This window comes from Andrena cerasifolii, chromosome 6 (genome assembly GCF_050908995.1).
Source record: "Andrena cerasifolii isolate SP2316 chromosome 6, iyAndCera1_principal, whole genome shotgun sequence".
Taxonomy (NCBI): domain Eukaryota; kingdom Metazoa; phylum Arthropoda; class Insecta; order Hymenoptera; family Andrenidae; genus Andrena; species Andrena cerasifolii.
The window spans coordinates 5,572,017-5,592,111 of NC_135123.1; the positions used below are offsets into that span (position 1 = coordinate 5,572,017).

At 39.4% G+C, this 20,095-nt stretch overlaps 2 protein-coding genes and 1 long non-coding RNA gene across 4 annotated transcripts; 2 read left to right on the forward strand and 1 right to left on the reverse strand.

Annotated features, from left to right (window-relative positions):
• Positions 1-1,417: 1,417 nt before the first annotated feature.
• Positions 1,418-5,300, reverse strand: LOC143369658 (methylglutaconyl-CoA hydratase, mitochondrial). 2 transcript variants are annotated; one of them, XM_076813875.1, is made up of 3 exons: positions 5,163-5,300; positions 2,862-3,651; positions 1,418-1,989 (listed from the first exon to the last, which is right to left on the reverse strand). In XM_076813875.1, exons 2-3 carry the CDS (start codon positions 3,608-3,610, stop codon positions 1,830-1,832), a joined length of 909 nt encoding a protein of 302 aa, XP_076669990.1. In that variant the 5' UTR covers positions 3,611-3,651; positions 5,163-5,300; the 3' UTR covers positions 1,418-1,829. The 2 variants fall into 2 exon arrangements, with proteins under 2 accessions (XP_076669990.1, XP_076669991.1); XM_076813876.1 differs by having other exon boundaries at positions 5,181-5,297.
• A 4,756-nt stretch (positions 5,301-10,056) lies between these two features.
• LOC143370012 (uncharacterized) lies at positions 10,057-16,865 on the forward strand. Its single transcript, XM_076814592.1, has 6 exons — positions 10,057-10,884; positions 11,706-11,831; positions 13,007-13,124; positions 13,823-14,084; positions 16,141-16,231; positions 16,302-16,865. Exons 1-6 carry the CDS (start codon positions 10,849-10,851, stop codon positions 16,536-16,538), a joined length of 870 nt encoding a protein of 289 aa, XP_076670707.1. The 5' UTR covers positions 10,057-10,848; the 3' UTR covers positions 16,539-16,865.
• A 1,710-nt stretch (positions 16,866-18,575) lies between these two features.
• LOC143369718 (uncharacterized) lies at positions 18,576-19,857 on the forward strand. Its single transcript, XR_013085473.1, has 3 exons — positions 18,576-19,363; positions 19,405-19,448; positions 19,521-19,857. It is a non-coding gene; the product is annotated as an uncharacterized LOC143369718 (long non-coding RNA).
• Positions 19,858-20,095: the final 238 nt, after the last annotated feature.

Genomic DNA, 20,095 nt, shown 5'->3' on the forward strand with positions numbered 1-20,095 from the left:
TTTCATAAGAAGATTAAGTACTATCTACTATTCAAGTATTATTTCAGTTCTGATAAAATAGTACTTAATATCTGGATAGATAGTGATCTTTTGATTTCTATGATAAAGTTTATGATAAAGAAATATATGTCCCGGTGATTAAGCCGGGAATCTACCAGGAAGCTAAGCTACGCTATGCTATGCTATGCTATGCTATGCTATGCTATGCTATGCTATGCTATGCTATGCTATGCTATGCTATGCTATGCTATGCTATGCTATGCTATGCGATGCTATGTTTTAACGTAGCTTTTGGTGGAATCGATTCCATAAGAATGTATTGAAGCTAATTTTTTTAAAACATAGCATGGCATAGCTTCGCATAGCATAGCATAGCATAGCATAGCATAGCATAGCATAGCATAGCTTCGCATAGCATAGCATAGCTTCGCATAGCATAGCATAGCTTCGCATAGCATAGCGTAGCTTAGCTTCCCGGTGGATTCCCGGCTTTATGAAAGTAGCGCTAGTCATGTATTTTTTTGTTTCGAGATATTTAGACTGTTGCGTTTGGACGTATTAAAAAATATTTTTTCATTATTGAACAAAATGCTTCACAACATATATGTTCTTCTAATGTCAAATTTATCTATCACTCTGAAATTTTACGAGTAACTTGTACGAAAATGTTTTTTAATCCTTCGAATGTCTCCCAAATTCCAGAAGTGCTCAAACGTAGTTTAATCTTCGCAACTTAACAAATTCAAACATTTTTTCGAACAAATGCAATTTTTATTTTCAATTACTTTGCCACTAACAACTTTACCATTTTTGGTAATGTATTTTTCTCCAAATTTTCCTCATATTTTCAACAGTAATTAAGTATATTTCACGTTTTCTTTCTTTTCTTGCCCCACATCTAAGGTTGATACATAATGCAAAAATATGTAATTATATTACCCGCAAATATATAGGTAGGTTGTAAATGAAACACTCGAGCAGCGGCGGTCTTTCAGGCCCCGACACTCAGGGTCGTGCGGTATTGTAGGAATGTCAGTAGGAATTGAGTCTCAAGCTACGTGCCCTGAGCCTTGGGTGAGGCCCGAGCCCCTTATCTGCCCACAGAACTGTCAATTCGCTCATGCCGACTCTCGAAACATGTAAACGGGTCACCACTTTTACGACCTCCCTACATTTTTGCGGGTACATATTTCCTTTCTCACAAATTACTTACAGGGAACAATTGATTTACACCAATATCGAAATGAACGTAAAACTGTCGTGGCTCATGAATCATCGCTTACTTGATGGCTATTTTGCAACAAGTCTTTCATAATATCGAAATATAAATCAATATACTATAAAATACAAGAAATCTCAATTTCACATTTTTTTACGAACCAGGCAATAAATGTAACAGGTGCCATAAAAATCCAAATTACAAATATAGTAATTTTATTTTCTCATATTTATATTATACATATAATGTATATAACAAAGTAACAAAATAGAATTTTGTTATGTATAAATTTAATATATATATATTAACAATAACAACATGAATATAAAACATCTATAGCTTCATGGAAGACAAGTGTGATGTACATTGTTTCTTTTTTTTTTGCTTTTTTAAATTGAAGAATACTCGTATTCTTATTTAAATGCAAGCTGGGCTCAATTACCAAAAACAATTAAATTAAAGTTAGACGGCAATATAAGAATATAAAGTTAGTCGTATTACTTAAACATAATAGAAAACTGGTATGTTCTGTGTTTGTCAGTGTAAAAATGCGCGTTCTTGGTATGTCAATTAACCGTAATAAAATAAAATCGTGCGTCGATCTTGCATGTTACACGCCTTGATAAACAGGAACGCGTTTCGTTACAAATGCCGTGAGCCCTTCAATTCTGTCTTTTGTGTCCACAACTTCGCTGTAACATTGGTTTTCGATTTCAAAGCCATCTGTGATAGGTACCTCAATACCTGTTGATATTGCTACCTTCGCCACTCTAAGACATAATAAAAATAGAATATTAACGCCGCTTCTTGCATCATGTATTATTCAACAAATGAATTATGCATCTCTAATACGATAATTTGAAACACACCAATCATCAATGACTAGCATTTTCATTTAAGGGGTCATTCTGTTCAACTTTTTTTTCTCAGTGAATACAATGAATAACAATGTCAAACTTTTTTTTTCATTTATTAATCTACTTTTAATGTATATAGAACAATTGTTTAAATACACTTTTAATTGTGTTTTTTCAATGTTATCTGGAGTTCAAAATCGCCCCTTTGAAAAAATGGCGGGAGTGATTTCTGCTCACAGACTCATCTGAAACAAACAAACCAAGCTGATTCTTATAGCGAATTCGGAATCTCGCACTGACTCTGTGCGGGTGCCAGAAAATGAGTTGGATTGGTTGTTTCTGATAGACGAAGATAACTCTATAAGAATCAACCAATTCAAGTCATTTCTGGCACCAGCTCAGAGTCAGTGCGAGATTCCGAATTCGCTATAATAATCAGCTTGGTTTTTTGTTTAAGATGTGTCTGTGAGCTTCAATCACTCCCGCCAGGGAGGTACTTCTTTTCTAAGGCGCGATTTTAAACACCCGATAACATTGAAAAATACAATTAAAAGTTAATTTAAAAAATTGTTCCGTATACATTACTAGTAGCTTAATAAATGAAAAAAAAGTTTGACATTGTTATTCATTGTATTCGCTGAGAAAAAAAAGCCTGAATGTTGCCGAATTTTGCGGCGTGATTATCAGAATGACCCCTTAATATAATCTATAAAGGCAAACGATGATTCTGATCGTTTAATGTTTTGAAGTATCGCTACTACTGTTTCGTATTATTTAATGCATACTTGACTCCGATCGGTCCATTAGGTAAAATTTCTCTGGCGATGGATAGGGCAGACTGGTAAGCAGCATCGCCATCTTTATTTTGCGGAACAACTTGATTCACGAGGCCAATCTTCATAGCATCTTCGCCATCGAATATACGTGACGTGTAAATCAGTTCCTTTGCTTTAGCAGGTCCGATTAGCCTTGGAAGTCGTTGCGTACCACCGGCCCCTGGTATAATAGCCAACTTCGTTTCCACGAGTCCCATTTTGGCTTCCGATACGGCTACCCTGATATCCGTGGCTAATGCCAGCTCTAATCCTCCGCCCAGGGCTACGCCGTCTATCGCGGATATTACTGGAGTTGGGAGCGACTCTACGTTGCACATGATACTCCTCAGCGAGCAAACGAATTTCAAAACTTCTGAATTATCCATCTTCAATCGCTCTCGCAAATCAGCACCGGCGCAGAATACTTTAGGAACCAAGCTACGAATGATTAACACTCGTAGCTTCGTATCTGCCCTGACGGACGAAATAGCATTGCTCAACTGATCGACTAAAGTTCTTCCGAATGCGTTACAAGCAGCTGGACGGTTCAATCCTATCACCGCAATGCCGTTGTCTTTCCCATCCAAATATTTAATCGTTACTTCCTTCGCATCGTATTTCGGATTCAGCATTACATTGGTGGACATTGCTCTGATCGCAGTGGTGCAGAGCGAATGGAAAGTAGTGCTGAACCTGACGCTGCTTATTAGAGGGCTCATCGTACAAAGTTAATATACCAGCGCTTTTGCTAAACTAAGTCCTGTAAAACAGCAACCAGTGACAATTGTCATTATTAATAAGTAATATACAAGCACATATATATATGAAAGTCCATAGAATTTGTTTGTGATATTTAAATGCGATGTACATATAGCGAATTCGGTAACTTGCACTGACTCTGCACTGCTGCCAAAAAATGACTTGGATTAGTTGATTCTAGAGATTCCTATTTCACGTGTATTTAAAGACACGTGTACTAAACGTATCCGTCCCTCAATCCGTGTATCTTTTAGTACACAGGTACCCGTACAGTATTGCACGTATATTTAAATACACGTATATTGACGTATCCGTATTTTGATTCGTCTGATTTTTAATATCTATGGATATCCCAGAACTCTAAGGGAATGCGAAATTAATAAAATAATTAATGTATTCGACCCGTTATTTAAGTCATTTCTTATTTAGTTAATGCCCAATTCTAATTTAAAATACACGGATACGGTAATACACGTGTATTTAGATACATGTGTAGGTAAATGCATATGTAACTAAATACACGTGAAATACATACTGCACGGGTATCTAAATACATGTGAAATAGTGCACGGGTACCCGTGTAGTAAAAGATACACGGATTGAGGTACGGATATATGTAATACACGTGTCTTTTTACTACACGTACTATACCATGGGTCTCCAGTTGATTCTTATAGAGCTATCTTCGTTTCTATCAGAAACAACCAATCCAAGTGATTTTCTGGCACCAGTGCAGAGTCAGTGCGAGGTACTGTGTATAGAGAGAACTCAAAAATGTTGAGAAAAGTGTGGTTTATTCAGATAGAGATTGAGACGATACAATAAATGGAAACGTAACAGTTTCGTGCGAATGTTATCAAGATACAAGAGACTACTGCTCTGTATAACCGAACACTCAGGTTGGTCACGAGAGCGAGAATGTCTGTGAGGTGTTGCGTGGAAGAGTATGTATGTATGATCGCGAAAAGTAAATATGAAATCAATCAGCTGCTTGAGAATGTTTGTGGTTTCTTGCGGCTGAAAGAGAGAGAAAGAAAGATGGATAAAGAGAGAGAGAAAGATGATTTTGCCGAAACATACCGAATTCGCTACCTACAGTATTTACTTTCAAATTATTTTTAACATTAACCCATTCACTGCTAACTACAAAATATTTCGTAATTTGCGCTACAAATTTATATAAGTATGAACTTATAAAGCCGTTTTAATTAGGAATTATTAGAAGGAATGAACGAAAATTTTATATATTTTTTTAAAAAACAAATTTACACAATAATATGCCTAGCAGCAAATGCGTTAAGAAACATTCAATAATGTGTATATATAAATGTAGTAACAAATTAATTATTAGAAATAGTGTCGGTATTGTTTATGGATATGACTTGCGCTCCCTTTTTAAATATCTCATTGAATATCAAATAAAATAGTGTAACGAAAGCGGAGCTTGATAGAGAGTTCGACAGTTTGAGGATCCAGTCGAATCTACTAGTCGCTAAATTATCAACTACTTACAGAAAAATATACACTAACAATGATACCGTACTCCACCGTACTCTTTCTAAACTGCGGAGTGCTGCGGAGAGTGTCGACGAACGTCAGAGGCGGTTCCTTGGACTTTACGCACTGTCGCGTTTCACCAATAACATCACAACATTATTTGTGGTGGGGGAGAGAATCGACGGGGAAAGTTCAAATATAACGACGTAACCTCAACCTAACCTTCAGTACCTTCGCGGCTATTTGGCGGGCAGAACTGGTTACTTTAACGCGTCGAGGGCGAAATGCCTTGTATATAGAATGCATTGGAATTGCTATGTATTTGTACATCGTGTGCCGTCCACTTAAAGATAAATTACAAATACCAATTTAGCGATTAGCCATAGTACGATTACGTTATCTTATAGCGATTAAGTTTATAAATCGTAACTAAGTAAATTGGAGAAGTTATTAGAAAGTCGTCTATATTATTACATATAATTATAGTAGTGATGAATATTTATGTATTGTTTGAATAATTACATAGACGAGGTATAGGATGGACTTTATATTTTGTGCCTTTGTAGGAACCGTGTCGTACAAACTGAAATGCCGACTTCATGAAAAATCAGTGGCTTCGAGGTGCACTCCTAGATTTAGGAACGGTCAGTGCCGTCTTTTGGCATGGGCACGCTGGGCAGTCGCCAGGGGCCCCATTGCAGTAGGGGCCCCCGAGTCTGACTTTAAATCTTATTCCCGTGGGTGAGCAGGGGCCCCGGTGCATGGCTTTGCCCAGGGCCTACAATACTGTTAAGACGACGCAGGGAACGGTGACTGGTAGTCATTTCAAATCGGTCACGGAAGTCGGTAAAGTTAGTAAAGGAAAATACACTATCTTTCTGCCAAAGTACGTCTGATTTTTGATGATCGGTCAGTGTCGAAATAACGAAACTTTGAGTTCACATATCTTATGAAGTAGAAAAGATAGAAACGTGAAATTTCGAGGTTTAGTTCCATTTGCAAAGTACTCTAGATAAATAGAAGTTTCAGGTTTCTGGGTAACTCCAGCACAAAGATATGGGGGAGGGGGAGGGGGTGAAAAGTACGCTGAGTTGCTTCCAGAAAAGAATGCTTACGGCTGTGCTTGCCCGACTCGACGCGGCGGCACTGCCATGCCGCCAGATGGAAAGTTGCAAAATAAGGGTATAAGCACAGACGAGGTATAGGGATTGGCAAAGCTGCGATACGCTACCTGGTGGCGACCTACTCCTCCTGGTTCTGATTCTCGCCACCAGGTTCGCCATCGCAGCTTTGCCAATCCCAATAGGATAGATCTATCACCTTATGGGGGTAGACAATCTGGCCCGAAACATGGGTTCGGGATTTTTCGTTTTTCGTCCTTATATGAGCAGATTTGGGGCTGGGCGAGGTCTCATTCGAAAGTCGACAAAATATACCCGCAGAATCAAAGCATTTTTAGGTCACTAAAAGAGTTTTGTGACTCAAACGGTGAGCAGAGCGCTCCGCATTGAAAGAGCGAAAAGTGGCGCAGATGTTTCGAGACAGTGACTGTTTAACGAAGCGACGCAGAATTTTCGAACGCCTCTTGAAAGGCCTGCGCCTCTTATTTGCAACTTTAAGGCGATGCCTTTGAAGCTGAAATTCAGAATACCTCTTTTCGCTTCATGTTCTCCTGATACCTGGGCCAAAATCTGGCAAAACTTTTCAGAATGCACAAAATTGGGCTTTGTAACAGGAGAACATGATGTCGAAAGAGGTGGCACTAAGTAACGTCTTCGGAGAGAGAATCGAGGATGCCTTCGAAGCTGAAATTCAGAATACCTCTTTTCGCTTCATGTTCTCCTGATACCTGGGTCAAAATCTGGCAAAAATTTTCAGAATGCACAAAATTGGGCTTTGTAACAGGAGAACATGCCGTCGAAAGAGGTGGCACTAAGTAACGTCTTTGGAGAGAGAATCGAGGATGCCTTCGAAGCTGAAATTCAGAATACTTCTTTTCGCTTCATGTTCTCCTGATACCTGGGCCAAAATCTGGCAAAAATTTTCAGAATGCACAAAATTGGGCTTTGTAACAGGAGAACATGCCGTCGAAAGAGATGGCACAGAGTAATGTCTCCGGAGAGCAAATTAAAGAGCGAGAAGTGGCGCAGATGTTTCGAGACAGTGACTGTTTAACGAAGAGACGCAGAATTTTGGAGCGCCTCTTGAAACGCCTGCGCCTCTTATTTGCAACTTTAAGGCGATGCCTTTGAAGCTGAAATAGCCACTAAACATTTGTTGTCATATAGCATATATTTAGGTTATATTTTCTGTCACTTCGAGGAGCCGACCACATAATAATCACGCGCATCCAGTCTGCGCATTTTCACTAGCCCAATTCAACATTCAATACAATTTTGTATATATAATGTTTGTTGATAACTGCTTTCTGCAGAGGACATGTAATAAGTATATTTCATGTTCTTTTTCGGTGCTTTGCTAATAAAAAAATGTCTAACCTAACAAATTTCATTTTCTGGGGACATTCCCTCATCTATTTTCCCTTTTCACTTAGAATTCCTTACTGCCAACGTAAAATATTGAAGCATAAGCACATTTCAAGTAATTAAAATGTACAATGAATTTTCTACGTTTACAGTACCAGCCGACTTTCCGTTTAAATTTTTTATAAGTATAACGGAACAGCTGAGAATTTCTTTCCTTATTCAGAATAGAATACAGTAAATAGCAAACAGCTCCCTCTCGCGTTCACCGGGTAATCGTCGATCTATCGGTATTACCATTTCTGTGCAGAAAAAAATGCTGTAATACCGACCTGCCGAATCGGCCAGGTCACGTGACGTGTCTACCCCCTTAAGGATGTTCGTGTCGCCACCGAAACTGTGTTACCGACCCATAATTTCAGGACTGAATGTAGTGGCATCTGCTCATGAACAGCGTCCAACTCAGGAACTACTCTAAAATATGTTGAAATGCTGAAAGGTGTGTGCGTGCTTCTATACGTGTGACTTGTTTAGAGTGAGAGTTTGATATACAGGGTCATCCGTTAAAACTGCAACCTACGCGTTGCGCGCGCGAACAGACGAAAATGGCAACAGCGCCTCACGGACGCATTCCACTACTACCGTGCACCGGCCTGGCGTTCGGATAGTGATCCTCTGGGGAGTGATCGGTATAACAGCAGCCATCTTGGAGCAAAACCGGAAATAAACATATCTGTTTCTTTCTATCAGTATTTCTCTCTTTCTACCAGTATTTCTGTCTCTTTCTATCAGTATTTCTGTGTCTTTATTTTTTTTACAGTTTCTTTCTCTGTCTACTTCCGCTTTTGCTCCAAACTCGCGACAACCAATCAGCGACGATAAACGTTGTTCCGATCACTCCCTAGACTCTAGAGGATCACTAAAAAAGTCACTAAAAAAATCTAATATTTTGTGGGGGCACCTTTGACCTTGCCTTTAGGACAACCTAAAAAGTTACTAATCGTGATAACTCCTTTGTCGGCCCGAAAAATGTGTTACCCCGTTCAATGTCATACAACACTTTTGTTTGTCAGTTAAATAAATTCAACTTTAACTGGGTTTCATACAGCTTTAAATTCTCCACCAGAATATGCATATTAAAAACACCACAGTCCCAAATGTATGCTAAAAAATAAAAAAAAAATATGACAAATCGAAAAAGTGGTAACTTTTTTGTGCGTAATGTAATACCGAAACTATTCTTGCGTGTATCTCGGAAACAGAGGTCGAGCGGCGGTAACATGTATAGGAAAAAGTTGTTCAGAATCATGTCCCCGACAACATATCCAAAAACCATTGAAATCGGAGAGGAAACACCTGTTCTGCATAATTACCCAAATTACTATTATTGCATACAAAAATTTCAACACATTTTTCAAATCTCAATTAATAAACGTACAAAGTTTGGAATTATAATACTCAATACTTTTCTTTTAAAAAATTCCTCAAAATGTGCCTTACAGCACATTCGGCAACCTGCACTAGCGCGCACTGAACTGCGAACTCTTTCGCTTCCAATTGGGTAAGATTCGCACTCAGTGCGACCGTCCGAATTCGCTATTATTTTCGGAGCGTCAAACTCGGGAGAGCCCCGCGGTAGCCTGAGCATTACACACCTAAACGCTCCGCTCCCACTACTGCAGCCGCTCCCCACTCTGTTGGCGGACTCGCTTGTTCCTGAACGAGCTAGGAGCTCGAATGAGCGCCTGCGCCCGGAAACGGGAGTCCTGGGCATGCCTGGTTTAGTCACTGTAGCATACGAGCAAGCTTTAATTTTAAGATCGTTAAATCCTGCGTGTCGTATTTCATGATGGTGACGTCACTAAGCGAATGATTTTTCATCGTCACTGGACACTGTCTATTGTTTATACAATGTATCCCCACGTTCGGTGTCTTTTTCCGGAAAGGATACGAAGGAGCACAACAATTGACAGATAGTAGTAAATGGTATTGGAAATCTTGTGAAACGGCTAATGACGAGCACACGAGTGCAATCAAGATTCCATGTTAACTTTTGTATGTTTACTCAATATTCCCGAAGGCATGTTTACTCTCTGTTTGCGACAATGTTCGGTTAAATATCAAAGGTTGCGATTGATTTCCCAAAAGAATACTCTCGCGCAAAATAATACTTTTAATTACAACACAAAGAAAGGCAGGTACCGTGTTTGTTTATTCTGCACTTCCCTTCCTCTTCAAGGCTCCCCCAAACCAACGCGAATATCCGCTCCGCGCTGCGGATCGGATAAGGCTGTAGTCTTTTATACGTGGTGGCTTATGGGCAGGGTTATCTGATCCGCGACGGATCCGCTCCGGCGACATTCGCGTTGGTTTGGGGGAGCCTTTACTCTTCACGGTCTCTTCCCTCTACTGGCTTAACTACTTTCCTCGGATCCACCCGGCAACTGCACTCGGAAACTTTGAAAGATTTCACAGGCTATAGATACATTTTGTTGTACGACGTATCAGCTTCAACTTTGACAAGTAAACTGTGTAACGAAGTTAAGAGCACTAGTACGGGAGGAGACAAGATATCGATCTATCACCTGTGACAACCCGTCATTTATACACCGTATATTTCGGTTGCAAGCTTCCCACGTTCATATTACTCCATCAAACATTCAGGCACACTCTTCCCGCTGACGGATCACCTTCTTCTCTCTCAGCCATATAAAACTAAGTGTATACTTGCGACAGGGCAGTTTTGCTAAAACCTTTCACGTTGGTCTCGGCGTAGGCCGTAGGAGTTGCCAGCAAAAGATCCCGAAATATGAATAGTAAGATGATAGCGTGCTACGTATTCCACAATCATATTTGTTTCACGGGCTAGAATCTCATCGCAAAATTACTGTAACTGGGAAGGAATTTATTTCTGAGAGAATATCGATGCGCTGATGTACCAATGACGAAACATAATTGTCACGTTATTTCTTAGCTGCTATTTAATCAGATTCTCACGTATCTTCATTTATTATAGTAACGGTGCAATAATTTATCCTAATGTTCAAATGTAATCGAAAGCCTGATCGAATTCAGGGCATTCGGTGCTTCAGAGAAGAGGAAGGCGAGGTGGCGGCGCGTTCGACGTCACTCATTACAAACCGCTGAAAAAGTACCTAGTAGTTCTTGGGCAATATCCGTCTCAAACAGACTTCAAGAACAAATCCATCGTAATTGTGATGGTGGGCAGTATGGTAACCCTGGTGATACCCTCGGTAAGTGGAAGATTTCTATATCCAAAAACGAAACGTGCAAGTACCGTAAACCATGGGCGTCCGGAGGGGGGAGGGGGGGTGCAAAAGGGGCAGTTGCCCCTCCCTGGCTTTTGAGAAAAAATTGCTTATTTTTCAAAACAGATCTTTATTAAGTTTATATTAAAAAAGGGAATATTTTTAAATTTGTAATTAAATTGGCACTATAAAATGGGTTAAAAAAAAAGAATGAGGGTTATATTTTTCTTTACCACCACCCAAAGTTGTCCCCCCCCCTGAAAAAAGTCTCCGGACGCCCTTGCCTTAAACTGGGAGAGCATTGGCATGTTCTTGGAACATTTTACTATATAATATAAAAATGAACATTTTTACATTTGCTTCAAGTATCCTATCAGAGCATTGCATCTTTTGTAAATGCACTACAAATGTAAAAATTTTATTAAAGAATACGTGTTATACCTGCCTGTACCCCGTAACCGGATAACATTGGCACATCACATATAAATAGCACTAAAAAGTTAAAGTTTTACCACATCTGAACTTACATTAACACTTAAATTTGTTTCTTTTTATGTTCAATGCATTCTCTTGTTTATTTTTTTAAATAACAGATTTTTAAATTTGGTTTAGGTATCCTGTTATAACATTGCATCGTTTGGGATTGTACTATAAGTGTGAAAATGCATAAATTTGTCTTCCTTTTCCTTTTTAACAGATGTTAAGTAGATGCAAATGTTACCCCGTACTGCCAATGTTCCCCCCAGCTTACGGTAAATAGTAATCACAATAATGTTGTCGCACGATCGTGGTCTGTGATTCGATAGGTATTGCAATTCTATGTATCAATATCCGACAAGAATTTGGACGGAGCCATCGAGACCCTACCACATTTGGTTACGCTCTGTATCGCTCTCATCAAATTATTAAGCATGCATTTTAACCGAGAAAATGTACGTACCACTTGCTTACTGTAGGGTAGGGTGGGGCTGAAAGTCCGGCGGGTAAAAAGTCACGAATTCAAAATCTCTATTCCTAAAGAATATATTGAGTTTGGCAGTATACTATATAAAAGGCGAGAAGAAATTGAGGTGACCACAGAGTCGCCAGTCGCTCCTGGACGTTCGTGCAAATTACACGACGCCTTCGTTATTTTATTTATCGAAAACTAAAAGAAATACGTCGTCTTTATTGTTTTATACGAAATAAATCACAGTTTAAAAGAGTTAAGATTGTATGTTCCTTTAGTAATGTGTATGATAATGTTTATTGCTGAATGATAATATTTTCTAACGTGTATATATCGCAGAAACTATAGAGCAGCACTGTCCAAGGGCGGTATTCTCAGTCGCTACTTATTCTTATGCAAATGCTTAAGCATTCGTTATCCTTTACTAGCTACTAGGTTAGTAGAGGATGCCGCATGCTTAAGCATTTGCTTAAGAATAAGTAGCGACTGAGAATACTGGTCCAAGGTCGCTCCCGCGGGAGCTTGGGGTTCTCCCACTCTCGTCCGCGTTGCCAGGGATACCGCGCGACGCAGTCGTGTGAGGGGCCCCTACGCTGGACCACGCTGCTATAGAGGTACCATTGCGGCAAAAAGTCCCTCGGAGTGCAAATGTGTATTTCATTATTTGTTTTCATAATAAGGTGGCCAAAGTACATATAAAGAAATGATGCCAAAGGCTTTAAATAGTGTTTTTGTTTTAGTTGAGAGATTTTTTTTAGTTTTTAGTTCAAAGTGAGTCTCTGACTTATATTTTTATTTTTTTTTAAAAAAAGTCATGCTTTCTTTTCAGTATTGTATACCAAAAAGAATTGGTTTAATAAATATTTGTTGATTTGAAAAGAGTTTTTTAGTTACTTAGTTTAATATTACACGAAAAGATGTTAGAGACTTCCTACCCTATGCAATGGACTTTTTACCCCGTGCGCGGGGCAAGAAACGGACTTCGTGAACGTAAAGTATAGTAGTTATAGTTTATATAAAATTACACCAGATATCTCTAAATTGTTAGTACTACATTTTACATAGGTTTACACGAAAAACGGGACTTTTAGCCTCACCCTACCCTACTAACACACGATCGTTAAACGAGCGGTAGCATAAAAGTTTCAAATATTGTAGTTTAGAAAAGTATTTCTCACCGTGGAAAGTGATTGGGAAAATCCAGTGTTCACCAAGGACATGGATATATTAGAGGAAATTACCGGGAAAGGGGGCAGACTCGCGTACATGTACAGAAGTAGGTACTCTATTCTGGTGGTTTTCGCACTTACAAGGAGAGGTTCCCAGGTGTCCGCCTCCGATTGCTTTGAATTTTGGATATGTTTTAGAGGACCGAAAAATACGAAATACGCGCCTTTTTATTTTGGCCTGCTTGAATGTTTAGGGGTTGAAACCACCCAACAATGTCCATAAGAATAGTTGGTGCCCGCCACCGATTGCTTTGAATTTTGGATATGTTTTAAAGGACTGAAAAATACGAAATACGCGCCTTTTTATTTTGGCCTGCTTGAATGTTTAGGGGTTGAAACCACCCAACAATGTCCATAAGAATAGTTGGTGCCCGCCACCGATTGCTTTGAATTTTGGATATGTTTTAAAGGACTGAAAAATACGAAATACGCGCCTTTTTATTTTGGCCTGCTTGAATGTTTAGGGGGTGAAACCACCCAACACTGTTCATAAGAATAGTTGTTGCCCGCCTCCGATTGCTTTGGTTTTTGGATATGTTTTAGAGGACCCATATAATTTTGAGGGGTGGTTTCACCCCCTAAAACATTCAAGCAAGCCAAAATAAAAAGGCGCGTATTTCGTATTTTTCGGTCCTGTAAAATATATCCAAAAACGAAACCAGTCGGAGGCGGGCACCTGGGAACCTCTCCTTGTAAGTGTTTGTGAGAAAAATTTCGGGATCAGTAACTACGTGTTACTTTTCAGCGTTCATGTTATCATTTTTTGGATCATTCGTGACACTCCCACTGTGCAATCCAATGCTGGATATCATTATGCCGCTGAACGAAACACGGGGACGGAAAGAATTATTTAGTCTTTACTACTTTGTGAACAACAATGACCATTTTTACACGATATACGTGCATTCAGTCTGGTGTGGCCTTGTTACTATGGTAACTATAGTGACCGTGGACTCCGTAAACATGATCATCACTCATCATGCATCTGCGCTGTTCGCCATATGCGGGTAAATATGTATAACATTGGAATTTCAAATACCACACTGTGTCAATGTATCATGCATTTTATACCTACATATAGATGAACAGAGAGGACTACGGATTGTCAATTTATCAACCTTTTCAATTACCGGCAATTCGGTAAAATATTCGATCAAAACCGGTTCACCGGTAATTCACCGATATTCCTTTAAAGTTTTAAAGTATTGCAAATACAAGAGTACATATTACAAAGAAAATCATTTTTTTTTAAATCGAGCATTATAAAAAATATACGCAAATAAAATTATTCTGAGCATAAAATATAAAATAATATAACACAAAATATATAATATTAGCAAACTTATTAAATATGGATCTTCACCAGGAAAACAATGAAAAGAATCTTAACTTACACTGCATTCCACATTAGAGCATACCTGTTTCGCGCAGGCGCGACCCTCGGGAGGCGTTGCCACGCCCAACTCCCCTGCTGGAACAGCCAGTTAGAACCGCGTTGAATTTTGAACTGGATCTATATGGTTCAATGCGGTACTACCTGGATTTTCAAGCAGTGATTTGTGCCAGTTCAAAAACGAATCCGGTTCAATGCGGATATCCAGATCGATGGATGAAACAGGATTTGCATGTGCGAAATTTATCAATTTCTATCAGGAATTGCCATTTGCATAAACCCGGAAGTTTCGTATCTGAAATTGCGGATCAAAAATCTTACGGATTCAATCTGGAAATGCCACAAGCTCTTTCGAGTCCGTCACGATCCGGATTGGCAGAGCAAATAATTCACGGGATGCATACCGTCAAGATTTTTACATGCATATCCGGTTTGAAACCGATAGAAAATATTTCATCGGGTTCAATCTGGAATTTACGGGAAGAAAACCGCATCAATCCGGATTTAAAATTTTTTAATGCGGTTCTAACTGGCAGCTACAGCAGGGTCCCCACTTAACCGCCTATGTTTTTCTCCGTCGCAAGGCCCTCTACTCTCTCTGTTAATTTTTCGTGCGGAACGTTGTTTACGTTGACAACGGTCAGGTCCCGCGTTTGGGATGTACAAGTTATTCCTTGGAAACCACCACGACCAATCGCGTGCGGTTCAAACCGTGGGTAATAGTGGGAGCTGCGCAGATCGGTCGCAAATCGGTAGAGGCGTCGGTATGCTCTTATATGGAATGCAGTGTACACAGTTAAATGCTTTTTATTTATCAACTCTTTTTAACATATAATCGCGCAAATAACATAATTTGTTTAAACTTTGGTCTCCTAATTTTTGAACAAAATAATCCAGCCGTGGAAAAAGCTCTCAGATTCTACACTTGTTGCTCGAGCAGTCATTTGAAAATGATATGCTTTCTTTTTCTTCTTGCAAATACTTCAATTCTTTTCTGATGACTTGATTCAGATTTTTAACTTTTTTTTTAATCAGAGTTAGTTCTTCCCGAGATACTTCGGTTTTCGTATTTATTAGTAATCCAAGTTTTTCTTTCATTGATAACGTAGCAGCTGTCGAAGGAATTATTAAACCCATATAGATACACGCTATATTGTTACACGTAATATATCGAATTACCGCTAAAAATTTGAGGCGATTACTTCTCGCGATTTACCGGTTAACCTATAAATCAGTTTACCGGTATCACAATCCCTAAAGCAGACCGAGGTGCCTGAAAATTTCCCAAGTGTTCTTTCAACGCATTTACAATTTAGTAATCGACGTTTCGTTCATCGCACATCGTTAACTTCATTGCAATTGTTCCTTCAAAATGAAATCGATCGACCGTCATATTCATTACTTTCGCAAGAAATACAGAAAACGTTTGTTCATTCGAGTAATTGTGATAAACGCAGATGTATGATTGAAAGAGCAACAGAAGGTAACAATGTTGCTACAATGGGACGTGCCTCTACGGACGATGGACTCGAAAAGATTAGGGAATGCGTGGTCGCCCACAATAAAGCCATCCAGTTTGTACTGATTGATTAATACTAAACTGAACCTAGGAGAGGCAGCGATCAATGCCACAGAATTCAATTAATCCGCTCGTGCTTTTCTGTTTCGAGATTCTTCGATTTCCTGGACGGAACGAACCGGATGACCTTCCTGCTTCAAGTCGGATTCAACATGGTCGGGACTAGCGTCACAGCTTTTCAAGTAAGAGAGGATTCACCGGGGTGGCGCCAATGCGGGGAACCGACGAACTCACTGACACTCTTTCTCGCAGGCGGTTATGCATCTGGATGACACGAAAGAAGCCGTCAGATACGCAATCTTCTTCGGCGGACAGAAATTTCATCTGTACTTTCTCAGTTTGCCCGGGCAAATACTCTCGGAATATAGCACCGAAGTACTCGACCATATGTACGTTTGCAATTACCTAACAGAGGAGAGGGGCGCGGTATTTACTAGCTACGGCAATAATTATAATCGAAGCAAGTGTAATTCGTGGAGGATCTTGTAATAGCTACGGCTCCAAATGGTACCGCACGTCGGCGAAAATGCAAAGAGTGATGAACATAATGCAGCTGAGGGCTAGCAAACGCTGCCAGCTGACTGCAGGAGGATTGTACGAGATGAACATAGAGAACTTTGGAGCGGTATAAAACAATATAGAAATGATACGGCTGTTTACATTTGTACAAGCCTGTGCGTCGCGCCGCGCCGTGTTGTAAGTGGCAACTAATGGTAAATATACTTCAATTTTAAGGCTTTTAAAACATGCATGTCGTATCTTACGATGTTACTCTCAATGAAGGAGTGATTCATCGTTGTTATTCTATACAATGATTTCGGCGAAGGAACGTGTAACAGCCAAGTGCTTCGCATGATATTCAAATCGGAAAAGTTTAATATCATAGTAAACATGTATATACATTTTCGTTATGTACACGAGTAAAATTATCGTACTATATGAGTGTTCAACAGTTATTCAATAGCGTGTCGCGTACCTACGTATTTTAAGAATCTCATAAATACACAGTTTTGTGAGATTTGCATAGAATTGATTGACTTTTTAATGCTACAAAAAGAAGCACATCAAGCAACGTACGTGTTCAATCGTTCCATTTGTTGTGCAACCGTGAAAAAAAAGTGGAAATTGAATGTGAATGGTTTTCTGAAAGATGGGAAACCGCAATTCAGAACAAGCTTCTAGTAATGTTGATAAAAACCAATCGATATGATGTCTAAGGAAGAACTTACCAAGCACTAGATTACAGGGAGCAATATACTGTTGTGGCGGCACGTGCGACGAGTACACCGCCTCGTTGCAACTACTTACTTCGGCGCTTAGATTGGCCATCGACGATGTCGGCGACGCATCGAATTTCGATGCCGATGCGTCGCGCTACGATTGCAAAGTAAAGTCCGGTGCACACGAGCGGCCTGCGTCATTCTGCAGTCGCGTCACTACGACAATACTGCCGCAAAGTATAGGGGAGAGCGGGGACAAACGTAACGGCGTCGTGAAAGTAACACGCCTTCTGCCCCCTTCCACAAACGTTTGCTTCACACAGTTACATGTGTATGGAGTCTCTTTTATCGTACTGACAAGGGAACATCTCGAACCCGAAAATTCAAAAAATTCTGAAATTTTGTGAATATGTAGAGAATTTCCTCCTGATTACAACGCAATTTTTGTTTGCTACCCAAATTCACTTTAAGGGGGTGTAGTTGACTTACTCGTCTCACTACTCTAAATATAATAAAAACTGCGACATAGACTTAATTAAGACAATTTTAAAAATTAAACCTAATGAAATTTGTAAACTTTTGGTGTGCACTAAGTCAACAAAATACCAATGGTCTATTTATAAAAATTAGAAATGTTCGAAATTAGTCGACTAGCCCCGGTCTCCCCTACGATTTAGACCACCGGTCTCCTTAGGGGAGAAATAACAGGGGAGACCGGGGATAGTTGACTAATTTTTAACATTTCTAATTTTTATAAATAGACCATTGGTATTTTGTTGACTTGTTGCACACCAAAAATTTACAAATTTCACTAGGTATACAGGCTTAATTTTTTAAATTGTTTTAATTGAGTCTAGGTCGTAGGTTTGATTATACTTAGAGTAGGTAGTGAGACGAATAAGTCAACAAACCACAGCTGTGGGGTTAGTTGACTTGACATTTACTTTTCAGTTTTAACCCTTTGCCTGTGAAAGGCGTATATGTACGCTGTCACAGTTCCATAAATATATACCAAACCCTAATAACCATCTGCCTGCAGTCTGCCAGCAGATTGACAGCAGGGTCTGCCAGGAGAGCGCAGGATCTGCCGGCAGCTGCGGTGCAGCCTACGTCTGCATTCAGCTACGGTTATCGACGCCAGATCGACGGCAGGTCCTGCTGCCCGCCTGACACATCCAACAGCGCCATTTGAAGGCCACAATTATCAAAAAATTTCCTACACACCAACACAAATGTACCATTATTGCTGTAGGTGTATCCCTACCCCCACATAACCAGCAATCACATTCTGCAGTACATTAAATAATTAATTCTACTTATTTCAAAAACTAACAAAGGGGAACTTTCAATATTTACATTAACAAATCCATATACAATACGTCTTGTAACCAGTGGTACCTAGTAGGGGCGATATCAGAAAATTTTATTCGATATTTTCGACTTCTTTTTTGTGTAGAATCATCATATTTCCTAGTGTGTTGGCGCTGAAAACAAATACAATATTAGTATAAAATTAAACGTAACATATGAATAAACAGGATACATGCGATACTTACTTCAGCTTCATCCCCACAACAGTACACACCCTAAGCGATCATGCATGCCCCCTCGAACATTTATAAAAAAATATGTGTTAAATTATTATCTACTAAACAAGACGCTAAACATTCGCACTTCACGCATAACCCTACTTTTCGATCTTGAAGATAATGTGAATCTCGATTTCCGCGACGTAGATAATTAGAAATTATTCAATTCTATAATTACGTTTGCCTTCTGGATACGTCGAGATGATTTGTCTGGATATTTCTGCTTGGAATTACATGGAATATTCTTCAGTTTTGCCAGGTTTTGCAAGCACCGGCTCGGCACTGACTGCCACTGTCACTGTGTGCCACTGACTGCCACATGGCCGGCTGGTGCCTGCAAAACCTGGCAATACTGAAGAATATTCCAAGTAATTCCAAGCAGAAATATCCAGACAAATCATCTCGAAGTATCCAGAAGGCGAACGTAATTATGGAATTGAATAATTTTCAATTATTTACGTCGCGGAAATCGAGATTCACATTATCTGCAAGACAGAAAAGTAGGGTTATGCGCGAAGTGCGAATGTTTAGCGTCTTGTTTCGTAGATAATGATAGCGTAGGGTGTGTACTGTGTGGAGATGAAGCTGAAGTAAGTATCGCATGTATCCTGTTTATTCATACGTTACGTTTAATTTTATACTAATATTGTATTTGTTTTCAGCGCTAACACAATACGGAATATGGTGATTCTACACAGAAAAGAAGTCGAAACTATAGACAATTTTCTGATATCGCACCTAATAAGTACCACTGACTACGGGATGTACTGTGCATGAATTTGTAAATGAAAATATTGAAAGTTCCTCTTCGGATTTATATGCGCTACTTATATTATTTTGTAACAATTGTAATCACCAATCCTGTATATTATTAAATAAAGAATAAATAGTTTTTGAAATAAGTAGAATTAATTATTTAATGAACTGCAGCATCTGCTTACTGGTTAGGTGGGGGTAGGAATACACCTACAGCAAAAATGGTACATTTGTGTTGGTGCGTAGGGAATTGTTTGGCAATTGTGGCCTTCAGATGGCGCTGTTGGATGTGTCAGGCTGGCAGCAGGACCTGCCGCAGCTGAATATGCGGACGTAGGCTGCACCGCAGCTGCCGGCAGATCCTGCTGCCAGATCTGGTTATCAGGGTGGTAAAAAGTTACATTAATCATACCTAATTTTTTTAAATGTTTATAGCACGCACAAAATAGGGTGTAAGCTCAAAAGTTTTTGTTTCTATATC

Bases quoted from the DNA above. Each gene is read 5' to 3' on its own strand.
- LOC143369658 (XM_076813875.1), bottom strand. From the start codon at position 3,610: ATGAGCCCTCTAATAAGCAGCGTCAGGTTCAGCACTACTTTCCATTCG. The intron at 1,990-2,861 runs GTATGCATTAAA...ATTATGTCTTAG, and splicing joins AATGGACCGATCGGAGTCAA to AGTGGCGAAGGTAGCAATAT.
- LOC143370012 (XM_076814592.1), top strand. From the start codon at position 10,849: ATGGTGGGCAGTATGGTAACCCTGGTGATACCCTCG. The intron at 13,125-13,822 runs GTAGGTACTCTA...GTTACTTTTCAG, and splicing joins ACTCGCGTACATGTACAGAA to CGTTCATGTTATCATTTTTT. The intron at 14,085-16,140 runs GTAAATATGTAT...TTCTGTTTCGAG, and splicing joins GCGCTGTTCGCCATATGCGG to ATTCTTCGATTTCCTGGACG.